Source organism: Pinus tabuliformis, chromosome 5_1 (genome assembly GCF_031772625.1).
Source record: "Pinus tabuliformis cultivar Carrire ecotype Pingquan chromosome 5_1, CPIR1, whole genome shotgun sequence".
Lineage (NCBI taxonomy): Eukaryota > Viridiplantae > Streptophyta > Pinopsida > Pinales > Pinaceae > Pinus > Pinus tabuliformis.
In genome coordinates this window covers 510,775,465-510,794,406 of record NC_142305.1, presented here as the reverse complement: position 1 = coordinate 510,794,406, position 18,942 = coordinate 510,775,465, and the positions used below count along the sequence as shown (strand labels likewise).

At 41.0% G+C, this 18,942-nt stretch overlaps 1 protein-coding gene across 1 annotated transcript in view; it reads left to right on the top strand.

Moving 5' to 3' along the window:
• Positions 1–1,580: 1,580 nt before the first annotated feature.
• Positions 1,581–18,942, top strand: part of LOC149165740 (ACT domain-containing protein ACR4-like) — a 55,304-nt gene continuing 37,942 nt past the window's right edge. Inside the window, exon 1 of the mRNA XM_089429918.1 lies at positions 1,581–1,652. Within this exon, the coding sequence (XP_089286044.1) occupies positions 1,581–1,652 (72 nt within the window). The remainder of the gene's footprint in view (positions 1,653–18,942) is intronic.

The window sequence follows — 18,942 nt, the reverse complement described above, 5'->3', positions numbered from 1 at the left end:
GCATCTGAATGCAGTGTTTTCATAATCTAGAACCTGTGTCCAGCTCTTTTATCTATGCTTCAGCTGAATTTGGTATGGCAGGCCTTGGCTGAGGTCTACTTCCACACATATTCGTGCAAAAGTATATATTCTTTCCTCCACTCGTTGGGTGTCCATTTTAATGTAACGCCCAATAGTATTTCCAATTCCAGCTAGTACTTGATGATTCTAGAGATGTAATGGGAGGTTGTGTAGCTGCACCCAAACTGGCATCTTGGAGACAACCATTGTGTTTCCATCAAAATCTAGGAACCATGGTGTGATGAAGATTCCAGTGGATCCCTAGAACCAAGGTCCTTCCTACATTACTATGTCTCTATCTATTGCTGATAGAAATTTCACTATGAAAAAACCTTTGGAGCAGAGATGTATTTCGCAGTGCGTGGTCCAGTTTGTGAAGATCCAAAGAAATAGATCAGCCGGTTTGGGCCAAAAGCAGTTAAATCTACATATTATTGCTTGTCTTTCATATATAGTGCAGTGCTCATCTATTTCTGGTGTATCTATGTTGTATTCTGGTGTGTGGTTCAGTAGTTCCACAATGTATGGCCTTGCGTCCATACCTGTTTGGTTCGGTGTTGCTTCTTCTGTGTTTTTCCCTTGTAGGACGTTTTTGAAGGAAATGCTGCCTGGTTTTTTCCCAATTGAACCAGTACCACTTCCTCCCGCCCTATCTAGATTTCTATTATTATTGGTTGCACCCCCTCTTAACCTTAGATTGAGGATGATTGTTGACAGAGGTGCAATATTGTATTCCCAAAGGTATTTTGTGTCTTGTAACACTTTGCCCCCTTGTATTAGGTTTTGTGTTCTGATGGGGTAACTCAAGTCTTGCATTATTATTTTCTATATTTGCTCGATAGAATCTCTCTTTTACCCAAATTATTTTCGATTTTCCTTCCAGGTTTTTTACAAAAACTTGGAAACTGTGATCTCTTACCAGGGTTCCAGATCCTGTTTTTGGCAGAACTATCCCTGTAATTCCGCTCTGCACCTTTTTCTCACTTCGAAACAGCTTATTTAGTGTGTGGGCTTCCAGATCTGACCAGAAAGAGGGTCGTTCTGCAATAAGAAGGTCTGGATCTAAGAGCCCGAGACTCGATCTGTGCTCAATGTCGCGGATCGATGGATATGTTGCCCAATTAGGGCTCAATGGCGGTTGTTCGAACAGATGGAAGTCACGATTGTCATCATAATAATACAGATCAATGTTCTGATATGCAAAAAACTGGAATATTTCTTCATACCTTTGGTAGAGTCGGCGGTTTTTCATCCTGAGAGCTCCGTTGTTGCTAGAGACAGCACCCTCACAAAGCATGCTCTCAGGGGCAGTAACTGCCATAGAGCAGTCTGTCAAGTGCCTGATCCGTATACATTTCAAAAGCACATCCAACCCATTTATGCCGATTAGGGGTTTACCCGCTATCTTCGTCGTCTGAGTAAGCATCGTATGCAACAGATCTGGCCAAAATCGCACCTCTGTTCTTCTTGTAAACCTTGACTGCTGCAGATAACATAAAAAGCTTACTCTCGGCGAACCGATGGTGACCAATGCGAGTCGTGAGGATTCAGGCTTCTTTCTAATGGAGTCTCTGGAGGTTTGGCAGACGCGGGTAAGCTTGAGAGCCATTGCGTACCGTAGAGATCCAAACCCTCGCCCTCTCAAAATTTAATTTTAATTTTTTTGTAGTGAGGTTTTTATTGTTTTGCATTTTTAAATTAGAAGGTCGATATTTTGAATTTTCGATATTCTACATATTTATACATCGTTAATTAATTTTTCAATCCACATGAAATAATTGTTTCTAAAAAACGATATTTTTTAACATGGACATAAAAATAACCATTTTTAAGATAAATATAACTAAAAAACTACACGTTTTGATAATTTTTTGCTAGAATTGACATGTCAAAATCACAATTTTTATACGAAAATTTAACTAAAAATGGTTAAATAATAGTTTTTTGTTATGAATTTCATGTCAAAAATATAATAATAATCACTTTTTTTTCAAAAAAAAATGATTAACTTAAAAATTAATGCGAAAATCACATATTATAGATATTGAACGCATAACAACCTTAATTGAGTGTTTATTCTTCTCATAAAATGTCAAAGTCAAAACATTACAAGTATAACTACTTAATAGTTACAAAAAATGAGCTTGGTTTCCAAGCATAACTTAAATTTCATCAACAATGTCATGTAATCCAAAATCTTCGTCTTCTAGAGTTTCATCATTGTCTTCTTCCACAATATTTTCTGTTTCCTTTTGCTCATTTTCCTCTTCTAATGGATCTTTGATGTCTGCAAATCTCCCAATGTATGTCTTTCCAAACATTCCATGTAATGGTGGTTGGGGTTCCTTTTCCTTTTTTGCCACACATGATTCACTAAAGTCCCCTTTTTTCAACCCAATTTCTTGCATTGCATCTCGAAGAAATTGAAGAGCATTAATTCTTTGCTGAATGAAATTGCACTGTATTGGATCTTTTTCAATTGCAATGCAATTTCTTCCTTTTTGAAGGCAACATGCTAGTGTTGTACCTAATTATCAAGCACGAAAGAAATAATGAAGTAAATTAGTACAATGACATATTAATTAAAAAATAACATATTGAAATTCAATTCCATATAATAAAACTTACCTGAGCTAGAAAATAAATCCAGAACCCAATCTCCTTCATTTGAACATATGTCTATAAGATAGTTAATCAATAATTGTGGTTTTTGATAAATGTTAACTATTTCTCCTTTTGCTTCTTTGTCTTCATATGTTAGTTTTCTCACAATAACATCATAAGTCAGTATTTGGCTATGACTCTTTCCGTCTACCCGATTAAAAATCATAGACATATAGCTATCATCTTTTGCTCAACTATCAATATGAATGAACTCACAATCATTCATAAATTGTTGATCTTCACAGTTAAGAAGATTTGACTTTTGCCTGTAACATGAAATAGTAAAAGTTCAATTAACTTGTACATAAATGAATTTTTCAACATTAATCAAATATACATTTTAAACGTCTTACCATGTAAGTTGCATCCTTGAATTTTTTTCCCCTCGAAGCTTGACAATATCATTGCCAATTGTGTGTCTGAATGAAATGTCACAAATCTCCATAATGGTGATGACGTGACTTCTACAAATCTCGCAACCACTTTACTAAGAGCTTGATAAGTATAAGGGTCACTATCATAGTCAATGTTTGGAATATTGAAACCATGGGGAATATCTGCAATAACTAGGGCATAATCCCTTTTAGGTATGAGTTTAGCAATGTCTTCACAGTCGCCTTGTATTACTTGATATTGAATAGTGTCTAGCCCATTCCAAATGAAATGAGTAAGAGTTGGATCAAGTTCAACATTCTTAATACGTTGCTTCCTCAGTCTTTCGATCTTTATTTTTTCAATAAAGGTTTTAAAACTATCTGGTGCTCCATTATCATCCTTCTTCATCTTTTATAAAATAAACAAATATATGTGTAAGTTATAAATTAAAAATAGTACACAGATGAATAAAAATGAATATATAAATCAAGATACCTTTTTAAATGCAAGATAAAAATCTTTTAAATTTGATGTAGAACTTGAATCTGGATAGTTGCATACAACATCATCCCAACTATCTTCATTCAAAAATTTAACTATTTGTTCTTGAATTTTCATGTAAACTTTGTGACTGCATAGATAAAGTAACAAAAAGTTAATATAATGATATGTATAACAAATACTACCAAGAACAACATGTTTTATTTAAAAGAAAATTATAATCTAGAAATAAATAAAAATAATTCAACAAACTTATTTTTTGAAATTCTTCAGACATTTCCTCCAATGATAATTCCCCTGACCTCATACGAGATAATATTGTTTTGACAATTTTTTCATCTGTCACTCCTTGCATTGCTCTCCAAGCTATGATAGTCATATCTTCTGGAAGCTGCTTCATTTCAGGAGCTGATTTACTGCTACTACATATCAATGGATTAGACTTTTTGACCTTCTGGTTTTTAATGACAATGTTTTCCCACATGCTAAAAATCTCATCAATCAACTTCCAAACATCTCTAGTTCTAAATGTCAATTGGAAAATGTTATCAACACCTCTGAATAAATCACTAATTTTGTTGCCTTTTCCACCTTTTGAATTGGTTTTCTCTTCAATTTGATAGCCTATTTCCATACAACATTCCTTTCGGAAATCTACAGTAATATTTATCCTATTCCCACCACATTTTTCTTGAAATTCACTATGAATAAATCTAACCCTTTGGATGAAAGTCATAGACATCCTATATTCATTATCTGAACTATGATCCCATGCCACTAACTTTGCTTCTGTATATGATAAACCATCATAAATGATACATTTCATTGTTTCAAAACGTGGGTTATTAGGATATTCCTCCATCAATTGTCTTTGAGCTTCTACAGAATGGTTTCCCCCAAGCACATAGTAATTGTATTCAAAACATTTTGACTTATCAAATGCTTCTTTGTTGGGAACTTGAAGTGAATCAACAAGAAGCACATAACTAACCACATGAGCATATGGATTGTACCTCATCAATGTCTTCAAGTTGTGAACATGCAGATGATGTGGCTTTCTGACTTGATATTGACATTATCCTTCACTTGCCTTATAGGTTTGTCTAACATTACGCTGAAATGTACGACCACCATCAATTAAGTTTCTCTTTGTCAAATTATGTCGAATAGCATTTTGTTTTTTTTTATAATGCCATCCTCTAAATTAGCTCCTGGTGTAATGATTTCTCTGCTTTCTTTTGAAGTTTCACTAGGTTCTTGACTGCTAGCAATGACTACCTCAAAATCTTCAACTTTACTTTTCTTCGTCATAACATTCTCAACAGATTTGTTCTTGGGAATTGTTACTTTTGGTCTTTTACAGCTCTTCTTAGTTCCAATGTCATCTTCAGTAACGGCAACATATGCTTCACTGTCAGTTTCAACTTCATCGTCCTCAAAAGTAACTTGTCTACCCTTACTATATTTATCCACTAGAGGCCTTTTTTTCTGATCCTCTGGATGTAGTTTTGTAGCATCATCAATTACTACATTTTTCTTTTTTTCCATATCTTCTTCTGACACTGAGTAAAAACTGCTAACAACTTTCATGATATCATTCTCTATGAAATGAATGCCTCCCAACCTAATTGAACAACTTTCAACAAAATTGTGCCAAACAAAATATCATATGTCAATAAAAACAAAGTTAAAAAATATAGTGAGACACGTTCAAGAACGCAAAATACAAATACAAATAACAATACTTACGATGTTTTGTTTCATCTCATTTACGATTTGTTTACACAACTTTGTAGATACCTCTCTCATGTCATACAATGAATATGATAGTCGGTATTTAATCCTTTCATGTGACTTGGGAGATTTTGTAAGAATGTAAACAACTTCAGTGTCTGGTACCGAACACATATCTATGACTCTTCCTATCACCTCATAAATTCCATTATCATTCGGTATATCAATATATAGATATATATTCACATTTTGGATTTCTCTTTCTTTCACATACCAGATTCTTGATGGAAATTTCACCTATTTTGAATTCTTCTAGTATGAAATCATCTTATTATCATTTGAGGCACTTGAAATATTTGTAGCCATGAGCTCAGGTGGAGTTCGTTCACCAATGTTTTTTGAAGATGCACCTTTAAGAGTCTTGGGTCCAGAAAGATTCACAGAGATCTTCTTTGATACCATTTTCCTGAAAAATAGAAACACATAAATCAATAAATAATGAAAACATATTAACTTAAATTAACAACGAAAATATATCATAAATTTTTTATTTGTATAATCAGATAATTGAAATTAAAAAAATATTAACACTAAGAAAATCGCCCGCCACCCCGCGGGCAGGCGGGCCGCCGGGGTGGCGCGGGGGGAGGCTGTGGCAACAACTCCTACCATTTCTCCCCACATTGATCTCCTTCTCCGTCTTCAATCTACCCCTCAAGGGGGAGGCTGAGGGGTAGATTGAAGATGGAGAAGGAGATCAATGGGGCGAGAAATGGTAGGAGTTGTTGCCACAGCCTCCCCTCGCGCCACCCCGGCGGCCCGCCCGCCCACGTGGAGGCCGCCAGGGTGGTACGGGGGGCTGCCACAGTGGGCGTGAGGGAGGGTGGGCGTGAGGGTGGGTGAGACGGCAGGTGGGTAGGAGGGCAAGCGGGTGAGGGTGGGCAAGAGGGTAGGTGAGGGCGTGTGGGTGGGAGGGCAAGCGGGTGAGGGAGGGTGGGCGGGAGGGTAGGTGTGGGAGGGCGGCGGGCAGGAGGGCGGGCAGGTGGGAGGGCAAGGGCAGGCGGGCAGGTGGGGCTGCAGCGCCCACCCCGCGCCACCCCAAGGGTGGGCGAGCTGCCGGGGCGTCGTAGGGTGGGGCTCTGGTGACACGGGGTGGGGCTCTGGAGCCCCACCCCACGCCGCCCCGGCGGCCTTCCCGTCCCTGTGGTGGCGCGGGGTGGGCGTCGTAGCCCCACCTGCTAGCCCGCCCACTCACCCGCCCTTGCCCGCCCGACCCCACCCGCTCTCAACCCCGCAACACCTTGGCGACCCACCTGCCCCTCGGGTGGCGCGGGGTGGGTGTCGCAGCCCCACCCGCCCGCCCACCCACCCGACCTCCTGCCCGCCCTCGCCTGCCCGCCCCCACCCACGCCACCCCGGTAGCTCGTCCGCAACCCCCACCCCGCGCCACCCCGGTGGCCCGCTTGCCCGACCACAGGGGTTGGGCGATTCCAGAAATCGCCCCATAAATCATCCAACCCCCGCGATCGGGCGGCGGGCCGCCGTGGTGGTAGGGGTTGGGCGGCCGAGTTAGGGCGAGTGAGGGCGGGCGAGAGGGTGGGTGAGGGTGGCATGGGCGGGCGGGCGGGAAGGCGGGTGGGTGGGTGAGGAGAGGGAGGGCGAGCGGGTGAGGGCGGGCGAGAGGATGGGTGAGGGCGAGTGAGGGCGGGGTGGGTGGGCAGGTGAGCGCAGGTGGGAGGGCAGGTAGGTGATGGCAGGTGGGAGCGCAAGCGGGTGAGGGCAAGTGAGGGCGGGCGGGCGGGCAGGTGAGGGTCGGCGGGAGGGCGAGTGAGGGCGGGCGGGAAGGCGGGAGGGCGGGTGAGGGCAGGTGGGCGGGCGGGAAGGCGAGAGGGCGGGTGAGGGCAGGTGGGTAGGTGGGTGAGGGCGGGCGGGAAGGCGGGAGGGCGGGTGGGGCTGCGGCGCCCACCCCGGTCGGGCCCATACTGGCTGGCTTTCACAGACAGAATCTTCCAACTACCATCTTTCCTTCCTTTCTTATGCAATACATCCATATTTTTCGGTAGGTAAGGTTAAGCACCTTCCAATAGTTTCAAGATGGCTTATTATATCCTTTCACTAGATCAGATTGCAACCCCCGCAGCCAAGCAGGCGCGAGGTGGGGCTGCGGTGCCCACCTCGCGCCACCCTATTATAGAAATATTTGGGCACTGCAACCTCAATCACATATGTCCATAAACCAAGGGCTTCTAAATCCCTAAAAGTGTTGTTTCATACCCTAAAGGAACAAGGTCAACTGATTACATCATCTCCCAGAAGTTCTCCATGAAAAACTACTCAGAACTGGTCAAAACTGGATGATACAGACTGCTCCATGCATAGGGTGCGATGCATCTCACCTATTACACATGGGGAGTGCGATGCATACTGGAAATCCCTTTTGTAGGATGCGATGAGCGAGAGCAGACAAATGGCAGAAGCAGTTTGCTAGGTGGAAACCCGGAGAATCTTCTAGAAACTGCTCATATGACACTTGCCTCTCTGAATTCGTCCAAGGATGAGTAAGAGATTTGAAATCTCTAAGTGGAACCAAGAACTATCAGTGAAATGACACTAATAAAAATCCCAAAAGCTAACTCACTCTCCTATAAACATCTATATATGGATCCCTCATCCAAGAGATCCAAGGGGCTGGAATTTTGTAATTTGCAAGGAAGTGTTGTTGGTTTCTCTTTGAAGACATTGTTGGGTGATCTTGCTTTGTATGAGGTGAAGAGGGCTTTCATGCTGGGAGGATGATGTTGGATCAAACAACTTGGTTGTAATCCTCTCTTCTACTACTTCTATCAATAAAGCTATTTGAGTTTTCCTCCATATGCCTGTATATCTCTGAATCTTGTATTTGTATATGCATTTGTATGGTTAATGTACATCTGATCCTACATTGTTTATGGTTATAGATCTCTATGCTTTGATGGTATTTTTTTTCTTTTACCGTACAATTGTTCTTTGAAGCAGGAAAAGTGAGAAAGGAGTGGTGAAAGCTCTATCAAAGGGGAGAGGAAACAAGCAAGGAGACTAGCGAAAGACTGAGGTTGGTACTCTCTGCTTCTCTCTCATCTATCTCTCATAAAGGAAAACACAAGTAACTTTAGTTTATTTGTTTCTAAGATAGCTACCTATCTTAGTGGGACTAGTAGCTCTGAATGGACACTATTTTTCTCGATAACAAAATGGCGACTCCACTGGGGAGCGAATAGTTTGTTTGTTTTGTTACTGTTGTTTGCTTTATAAACCACAGACGGAGCCTGAAGTTAAGCTAGCTAGCCTTTGAACTGCTTTTGCTATGCAACTGAAAAGTAGATCAACGTTGCTTCAGTCAATCTCCGGGTTGGTTTTATGAAATGAACATCTAGCTTACAAACATCCTAAGTGCCCTGGTGGTAGCTCAAATAACCTCATTAGATCAGCCCCTATACTTTGTGCTTACTGACAATCGTTAGCTCAGCCTAAATCCCTGAACTTAGCTACAAACTGTAAGTGAAAACCAAGCTCAATCTCATCCTTGGTCCATCGCACTATCTCTTCTTGGCAACCTGGATGCATCGGACCTACCATGTGTTGCAGGTGAGATGCATCCCTGTTTCCCTGTGTTACAGGTGCGATGATTGAATGAGACTGTTTCTGCCTCCAAATTTTGGTTTTTTCTTTATTGTCTTCAACTTTATTCAGTAGTTTTGTTTTCTATGATCAGTATATCTCTGTTGAAACCATCTTCCTTTGCATTATTCAGCCTCCATCAGAAGGAATTGTGAATGTTTTTCATGTATTTTTCATCATTTACAGTTCTCCTTTGCAAATACTAGCTTAATCGAACTGTCGTCTTTTGATTTGAAAGTGTCGCAAGTTTCGTTTTCAGTCAAGAAAAAGAGTGTCATAAAGCATTCCTCTTTTAGATAGTCGATTACACTTTTGCCATTGTATTTTGAATCATTAGTATTTCAAGTGTCGAAAGCAAGTTTAAATTCGAAATCGTAAAGTGTCATCTAGGCCTTACTTTCATTTTTTGAAAAGAAAATTGTTAGTACTGTCGCTTTGAAAGAAGAGATTTTAGATCTATACTTAGTTTTCTTCTTGTCATTCTCACATTAAGGAAACTGAAAAACAATACATGCATGTGCATTTGCATTAAGACTGCATGCTGAAGTTGATTTAGGAAAAGTGCATCTAGTGTGTGCTCCCTGCTCTATGTTGAAAGAATTTCATTTCTCTTTCCTTAGTAGCTAGGATTTTCATTGCAAAAAAAAAAGTAAACGACTGTTTATCATCTTAGATTGCATATTTAGGAATTGTATATCTACATCACGTGGTGAACCTTAAAGGCAAACTTCTTAAGAAAGATCAACTGTAAAATAAACTTCAATGAACATAAAAATGCTTTGGAACCTAACACACAACATTTAGAAGTCCAGGCTAGAGACGTATTCCCGCGTCGTAAAGCCTGGTAACTATCGCTTTCATCGTAGGTTGGGTGATTCCTCCTATTTGAGACAACAAGTGCCAGTACGGACTTGTGCTCCCACATACCGTCGAGTATATATTGGGAGACCACAATAGGGTACATCCTTTATCCTTAGGAAGTCGTGTCTGCCGCCCTATCAATCGCAATGCACTGAACACAGCAATTCAGGAAGATTGACTGTCGTACCGTAAAATGTATTCTGCAATTTTGTGATTGATTTGGTAATCCCCTCTGTCTAGATTTCTAGAGTAGTCACTTTTGTTCCTTTTCAGACTCCTTAAAAGAAAAGGTCAATTTGAGCACTTGTCACTTCAGGCTCATTAAAAATCGAAAGTGACTAGAGTCATCTTTAGCTTTTTCTTGACTCTTAAAAATTGAAAAAGAAAGTTGTGTCAAAGCGTCATAAAATTTATTTTAATTGGAATCACGTCACTATTCCCTCCTTGGTCTTAGGTTGAGATAATGGAGTCTACCAATCAAGGATTTCCCCTTCGGGGAATCCTAGTCCCTTCTCCTCTTGGGGTGATGTTGGTGCTCCACACATGGCTACATTGTCCCTTCCAAGACTCACAATTGGTTTGCCAGTATGGATTTTCTCGACCTCTATCGTTCAAAAAACCACAATTCCTCAGCAATCCAATCAGCAACTAGATGAAGTTGCTCCCCAATCTTCTACTTCGTTTGTTTCTCCCTCTCCTTATTCCTCTTTGGTTGGTGAAGCTAGTCACGCTAAAAACCAAGTAACTAAGAAGAAGAAGAAAGGGAAAGAGAAGAAGAAGAAGAATCCAACAGCAAAAAGGGGCAACCATACATCATCTGGCAAAAATCCACAAACTGCACCTTCCAAACCTAAATCTCCATGTGTCATTTGCAAGGGAGACTACTATCATCGAGATTGTCCCTGCATCCCACGGATCTTGAGGGATTGGTCTCCCCGCTTGCACAATCCGGTGTCTTCAACCGCTGACGATCATGTTGAGAGCACACTGTCAACTAGTGAAAACGAAGTCAATGGACAAAAAGGAAGATCCAAATTTCCTTGTAGACTGTGTGAAGGCGATCATGCCCTCCACTGTTGTCCCTTCCTAGACAAAGCTAAGAGAGTCTTGGATAACCGTCCTACTTCACCGCGGCGACTTCCTCCTGGATACAAAAAACTCTTGCCGAGTCCATCACTAGTTGAAAATCCGACTGACACACCTTTGTTGTCGGTCGAAGCACCTATCATTGAAGATAAACCCTCTAAGTCCACACCAGACCAAAGTCAACAGGTCAAGACGGCAGTTGACCCAATCTTGTCTCCAGAGGATCCACCTTCAAATGATACTGTCACCAAGGAGAATGAGAACGACATCGTTCAAATTCTCTTCATAAACACAGACTCTGATGAACATGGGGGCAATCTACCCATTCCTTTACTGCAAGAAGGAAGTTCGTTAGAGATTCATCTGGCCGTTTATTGAGTCCCACATCCAAGCAATCTAGTCGTTTCCTTCGATTGGAATCTACTAGGCAGGCCCCGCCTACCATCTAATGTACCACTCTGAATCATGGTACAAGCTTATAGAATGATCACGGTTGGTACTATTATAGATGAAGGGGCTTCTGTGAGTATCCTTTCCTCAACTACTTAGAAAGCGCTTGGTTCGCCATCGCTTCTACCTGAGATTTGAAATCTAACAGGCTTCAACAAAGGAACCAGTCGACCGTTAGGGATCCTTCCAAATTTGCCTATAACTTTGAGAAGGAAAACCATTCATTTAAACGTGATGGTAGTCCAGGGACCTCTAGATTAAAATATACTCCTTGGGCATGACTACATTTATAGCATGGGAGCTATCGTTTCCTCACTCTTCCGAGCGATGTGTTTTCCACATGAAGGTGGAGTGGTCCACCTAGTTGATCAGCTTTCATTCCCTAGTTCCAACACAGCTATTAGTCAAATGTTGTCCCTAACAGTCTTTTTGCACAAGGAATGTCTAATCAATCTCTAGTCCATCCACTTGATGATCGCGAGTGATTCGGTGATTGTGACTAAAACCCAGGAGGCATGCACCCTGGTCTGCTTCGGCAGGAAAACCCCGGATATAAGGTAGGTTTATGTGTAGGAATATGACTAGTCTGATACCCCTGTCCATTTAGGAAAATGGATTTGGATTGGAAAAGGATTCCCTCGTCAAACGTTATGTGAGTGGAAGCTCCCACCATTCACCTTTTTCTATTTCGATGGACATCGCCACGGAAGCGTTTTGTCTGCGATGCAGATGGAACAATCTTGCTAATGCAAGAACTTCCATATGGTAACCTGGAAACTCTACTTTATACCTGGGGGCATGCAAACCTTTTTGCATGCAAGTGAAAAACAACCATTTATTTTCTTAGTTTGTAGGCTCTTAACCCTTTAAACTTGTAGGTTGGTCATTCCTAGCTTGCATAACGAAAGGCTCAGGAGCAAAGTTACGCATGGGGCAAGCTCCCTAAAAAATGAACCTATTGATGAGACATCCTTATTATACGATTGGCATGAGCAGTTTTACACATAGTTCAAGCTCGTTAAAAAATAAACCTCGCCATGAGCAGTTTTACGCGAAGTTCAAGCTCGTTAAAAAATAAACCTAGAAATGAGCAAGTGTTCCCATAGAGTTTAAGCTCATTAAAAAATGAACCCCACCTTCGGTAAATAACCATTGCAATCACGGAATTATCAGCTTTTGAACCTTGGTCGTGTTCTTACCATCACCTCCACTCTTGTTTAGCCGATCATACGTGTCCATTTGATTGTTTACCCTTTTGAGGAACAGCTGCGACGAGTGATTCTATTAGTCACCTTCTTTACACTGCCGTGATTGAAAATTCCAAACCTTACTTGGAACCAGTTTCTATCCAAAAACATCACTCGTTCCTCAAAAAATGAGTATCCTTTAAGCTCTTTTCATCTGACTCGTAAAATATGAAAAGATTGCTGAGCAATTGGCCTCTCCGACTCGTTAAAGCGGTCGGAAGTGCTATCCCTCCTCTAGATTTTAATCTTTTTGGACCTAAGTGATTATTACACAAAAAGATCAAGTGCTTGTCTTGTTCGGCTCCTTAAAACTATCAAAAAGTCATCCCTTTCATATTATTTTACACTTTTTCGAACCTAAGGGATTACATTACGAAAAAGGACCACTAGAGTTGCCTTTACGTCTCCTTTTAGACTTTCTAAAATTGAAAAGGATCGAGTTATCTTTGTCGTTAAACTCATTAAAACAATAGCAACAAGATTTTCCATGCAGACAAGAGCGAGTGTCACTGTCGCTAGGCTCGTTAAAACATTGTGACAGGTTTTCCCAAAGGGAAAATTATAGAACAAGCATATATTATCCTCCTCAAGCTTGACAAAAATAAAGAGGTATTGGTCAGCAATGACTGGGGAAAAGGGAAGAAAACTTGAATAGCTTCATTGATAGCAGGTCGCTCTTGAACATGAAACTTTCACTCCGTCACCATGATTGAGTCGGGTTGGGTTATTCTGTTCACCGATCATATCATCATTGGTCCACCGTATCATCCATTTCTGGGGTTAATGCTACCAATCCATTTCAGTTTCGCTGATATGTTCAAGAGAAGTCGCTCAGAGAATTCACCAACCTAGCTAACGTCTCATCCGCTGCAATACCTTCACTCTCCATTTTTCATGACTGCCACCTTGAACCTTATATCATCAGATCGTTTTCACCTCCACAAAATCATTTGCTCCGTTCTGTGTCGTAGATCTGGGATTCATTAAGGCCCTCCTACAACGGGTCACTTCTTGTCGACATCAGCTCATTATCCAAGAAGTTGACTTGGGAACAACCCTTTCAGTACTTTGAAGCTTGCATGCCTCAATGGCAAGTTTCTCACTTCCGGTAACAGGTTTACATCAATGGCCTTCGACCAAAAGATTTTACGTGGTGTTCGACATCAACTCATGTATTCACACCACGTGAATTGTACTGCAGTACCTTGAGGGTCATCATCATTATCGGTGATTCCTCTCGCGTCTGTTAACAACTTACATTATTGGCTGGTAATCAGGCGGTGTCTTTCCATGTTCAACATCAGAACGTCTTTTCATATCGATCGACTTGTACTTCGGGCGAAGATTGAACGAATTTGAAGACCCCGGATCTAGTTTCATCCATCCGAGCTGCGATATATTTAGGAAAATAAAGACATCAAATGTACATCACAACTGCATAGATAATCATCCAAACTAAAGGATGATGGCTCTACCAGAATCATTAGTCTGCCACACAGGCGATTGTCTATCTTATGTACATGAATATGAATTTATAAAGCTGAGCATGGGAATGCCCACCTCAACTAGATCATGAAAATATTTTGAAGATAATGTATTGTATTTTATCTTATTACAGGTCACCTTCCAGTTTGAAAAACCTCGAATCCTCATTATAAAGCATTTCACCCGACATCAAAGGATTTATGACCTCATGCTTTAGGGGGAAACTGTTATAGACATATTTTGGCACTGCAACCCCAATCACATATGTCCATAAAATAAGGGCTTATAAACCCCTAAAAGTTTTGTTTCATACCCTAAATGAACAAGGTCAGCTGATTACATCATCTCCCAGAAGTTCTCCATGAAAAACTACTCAAAACTGGTCAAAACTGGACCATACAGACTGCTCCATGCATAGGGTGCGATGCATCTCACCTATTACACATGGGGGGTGCGATGCATACTGGAAATCCCTTCTGTAGGGTGTGATGAGCGAGAGTAGACAAATGGCAGAAGCAGTTTGCTAGGTGGAAACCCAGAGAATCTTCTATAAACTGCTCATATGCCACTTGCCTCTCTGAATTCGCCCAGGGATGAGTAAGAGATCTGAAATCTCCAAGTGGAACCAAGAACTATCAGTGAAATGACACTAATCAAAATCCCAGAAGTTGACTCACTCTCTTGTAAACATCTATATATGGATCCCTCATCCAAGAGATCCAAGGGGTTGGAATTTTGTAATTTGCAAGGAAGTGTTGTTGGTTTCTCTTTGAAGACATTGTTGGGTGATCTTGCTTTGTATGAGGTGAAGAAGGCTTTCATGCTGGGAGGATGATGCCGGATCAGACAGCTTGGTTGTAATCCTCTCTTCTACTACTTCTATCAATAAAGCTATTTGATTTTTCCTCCATATGCTTGTATATCTTTGAATCTTGTATTTGTATATGCATTTGTATGGTTAATGTACATCTGATCCTACATTGTTTATGGTTATAGATCTCTATGCTTTGATGGTATTTTGTTGCTTTGACCCTACAGGTGTTCTTTGAAGCAGGACAAGCGAGAAAGGAGTGGTGAAAGATCTATCAAAGGGGAGAGGAAACAAGCAAGGAGACTAGCAAAAGACTGAGGTTGGTACTCTCTGCTTCTGTCTCATCTATCTCTCATAAAGGAAAACACAAGTAACTTTAGTTTTTTTGTTTCTAAGATAGCTGCCCGTCTTAGTGGGACTAGCAGCTCTGAATGGACACTAGTTTTCCCGATAACACACCCCGGTGGCCCGCCCGCTTGGCCGGAATCGCTCAACCCCCTTGATCGAGCGGGCGGGCCACCGAGGTGGTGCGGGGTGGGGCTACGACACCCACCATGCACCACCCCGGCGACCCACCCGCTCGGCTGCGGGAGTTGGTCGATTCCGAGAATCACCCAACCCCACCCCGCACCACCCTGGCAGCTCACCCGCTTGGCCATGGGGGTTGGGCGATTCCAAGAATCGCCCAACCCCCTTGGCAGGCGGGCGAACCGCTGGGGTGGCGTGGGGTGGGTGTTGCAGCCCCACCTACTCGCCCACCTGCCCGCCCGCCCTCACTCGCCCGCCTACCTGCCTGCCCTCACTCGCCCACCCTCACTCGCTCGCCCGCCCTCACCCGCCTACCCTCCCGCCCGCCCTCACTCGCCTTCCCACCCGCCCTCACTCGCCTTCCCACATGCCCTCAATCGCTTTGCTGCCCACCCAACCCTTAGTTGCCCGCCCTCACCCATCCCCCCACCCCGCCCTCACCCACCCCCCCTCAGCCACCGTCCTGCTCGCCCTCACCCGCCCGCCCTCACTCGCGCTTACCCACCCTCTCGCCCGCCCTCACCCACCCACCTGCCCGCCCGCCCACCTGCCCGCCCGCTTGCCCTCCCGAGGTGGCTATTGGGCGATTCCCGGAATCGCCCAACAGCCCACTGGGCAGGTGGGCGGGCCACCGTGGTGCTGTGGGGTGGGTTGCCATCGTGAGTTTTGTCAGGCCCACCACGCTCACGATGGATGTATTGGTTAATTTGGCTCACAAAAAGTATTAATTTAAAAAAAAATCTACTTCATTAAACTAATTTAATATGAAAATTTTTAAGGAAAAAAATTTAACTAACCTTTCAATTACGAGAATTCTTCGTTGAATATGTTGTTGATATGAATGTAGTTGCTCCACAAATTCGCAAGTCTTTCAACGAACTTCGAAAAACCTTGATGTGATGTAAGTAATGGTGATAATGGAATTTAGTATATAGGTGAAATTACGGAGATGTTTTACCGTACGGTTAATGTGGGATAATTTGTTTTAAAAAAATTTAACATGTTAATTTTTTTATGGTGACGAAGGAAAATATTGTAAAGCGAATATTATGGAATTGTTTTATAGCGGGGTGAATGTGGGATTAATTTGTTTTAGAATGTATTATAAAAGTTTAAAAAAAAAAAAAAAAAAAAAAAAACATTCAATTGTTTAGTAAATATTATATACTTTAACTATTAAAATGATTAATGTAGAAGTTGTAGTTTACAATTTTAACTTTAATGATTTATTTCATAAAAAAAATTACTTTACATTTTTCAATAAATTGTAGAATAAAATAATGAAGGGAAATAAATCTAACAAACTTTTTGGAGGGAAATATTTTCGCGAAACTTTATGGAGGAAAAATTTCATTCTCTAAGCTATATAATATCTTTAGGAGACTCTCCATTTGTATCATTCAACATCTTCTATTTGAAAGGGATGGATTGTCCTGATAGTGAAGTTTCAATTTATACAGCATCAATATCTTCATCGCGTAACAACTCTATTCATATTGATGAATATAGCGGGAATTCTTCCACTATGAATAGAAATTCAATTCTTCCTCTTAGTCCTGATCCTAAGGACTATGAGAGCAGCACTGATGAAAGAGGGGATGGAGAATTTGAAATAGATAAAGAGTCACAGATTCCACTTAGTCCTAATTCAAAGGACTATGAAAGCAGTAGTGATGATGAGCTTGATGACAAATTTCAAAAGAATGGAGTGTCACGATGTCCACTTAGTCCCAATTCTAAGGACTATGAGAGCAACAGTGATGAAGAGCATGATGGTGAAGTTCAAAAGAATGGAGAGTCATGGTGTCCACTTAGTCCCAATTCTAAGGACTATGAGAGCAATAGTGATGAAGAGCATGATGGTGAAGTTCAAAAGAATGGAGTGTCACGGTGTCCACTTAGTCCTAATTCTAAGGACTATGAGAGCAGCACTGTTGAAGAGTATGATGGTGAATTTCAAAATAATGGAATGTCATAGTGTCCACTTAGTCCTAATTCTAAGGACTATGAGAGTAGCAATGATGAAGAGCGTGATAACAAATTTCAAAATAATGGAGTGTCAAAGTGTCCACTTAGTCCTAATTCTAAGGACTATGAGAGCAGTAGTGATGAAGAGCATGATGATGAATTTAAAAAGTATGAAGTGTCACGGTGTCCAGTTAGTCCTAATTGTAAGGACTATGAGAGCAGCAGTGATGAAGAGCGTGATGATGAATTTCAAAAGAATGGAGTGTCACAGTGTCCTCTTAGTCCTAATTCTAAGGACTATGAGAGCAGCAGTGATGAAGAATAGGATGATGCACTTAGTCCTAATTCTAATGAGTATAAAGGTAGAAGTGACAAAGGATAGGATGTAGCATCTTCAATAAGTAAACAGTCACATTTTCGACGTAGTCCTAATTATATGGACTATGAGAGCAACACTGAAAATGCACATGAGGAAGAATATCCATTAAACATCGAGTCAAATTTTCCATTCAATCCGAATTCTAAGGACTATGACAGTAGCACTGAAGAAGGGGAAGATGAAAAATATCCTCCAAGTCAGTATTTGAAAAGCACAACTGATCATAGTGTGGATAACATTCCTCTTAATGATGATGAAAATCCTTATACAAATGATGATCCAATGATGGAGATGTTGCCAAGAAATATTATATCGAGGAGTAGGAGCAGACCTTTTCGTATCAATGCATGATGTTCTAGTTATACAAGGGGTAGAGCAGAATATCTGACGAGAAGAAGTTCTATCAGCGTTCTCATTTCAAGTGAATGTTTCCAAAAATATTGCTTGAAACATATGGATTTCAAATTTGCATTAGAGAGTAGGAAGAGATATTTGTGAATGAATAAAAGCATGCAAAATTCATATTTAGTTGGGTGCATGCAATCTACATTGTCAGGTTATGATTATCATATTAGGACTTTATTTATCTATAGAAAATCTTTCAAAATGTTTCATTCGATTGGGAATTTTCGTCTCTCGAGAATTCAAGAAAATTTGGAAAAGGATCCCACATTTTATTCAGAAGTACGTCATAAAAGACAATTTGGGCCATTATCAAACAATGCAATGCCATGGATGAAAGATTTCTTTTCAAAGCATGGAGAGTGTATGCCAAATAGAGAGACAATACATATTCTAGATAATTTTTCATGACGAGAAATCTACAACTTATACAAAGAATATGTAGAAGGTGCTGAGGGACATGGCCGGTTTACTACATATCAATATTTTCTGAAGGTATGGAAGAAAGAATTCAACAATGTCCGTATTCCTAAGAAGACAAGGATGGGGATTTGCAGTACATGTGCTTCTCTTAGATCAAAAAGGGACAAATGTGAAGGGTCAAAAAGAGGTAAGCATTCATAACTTTAACTTTTAAAATTGTATAGTCATCAACTATGAAAACATATTTCTTAATGGCTTTCTTTTATGTTGTGTAGATTCAATTGTCAAAGAACTTCAGGAGCATCACGAAC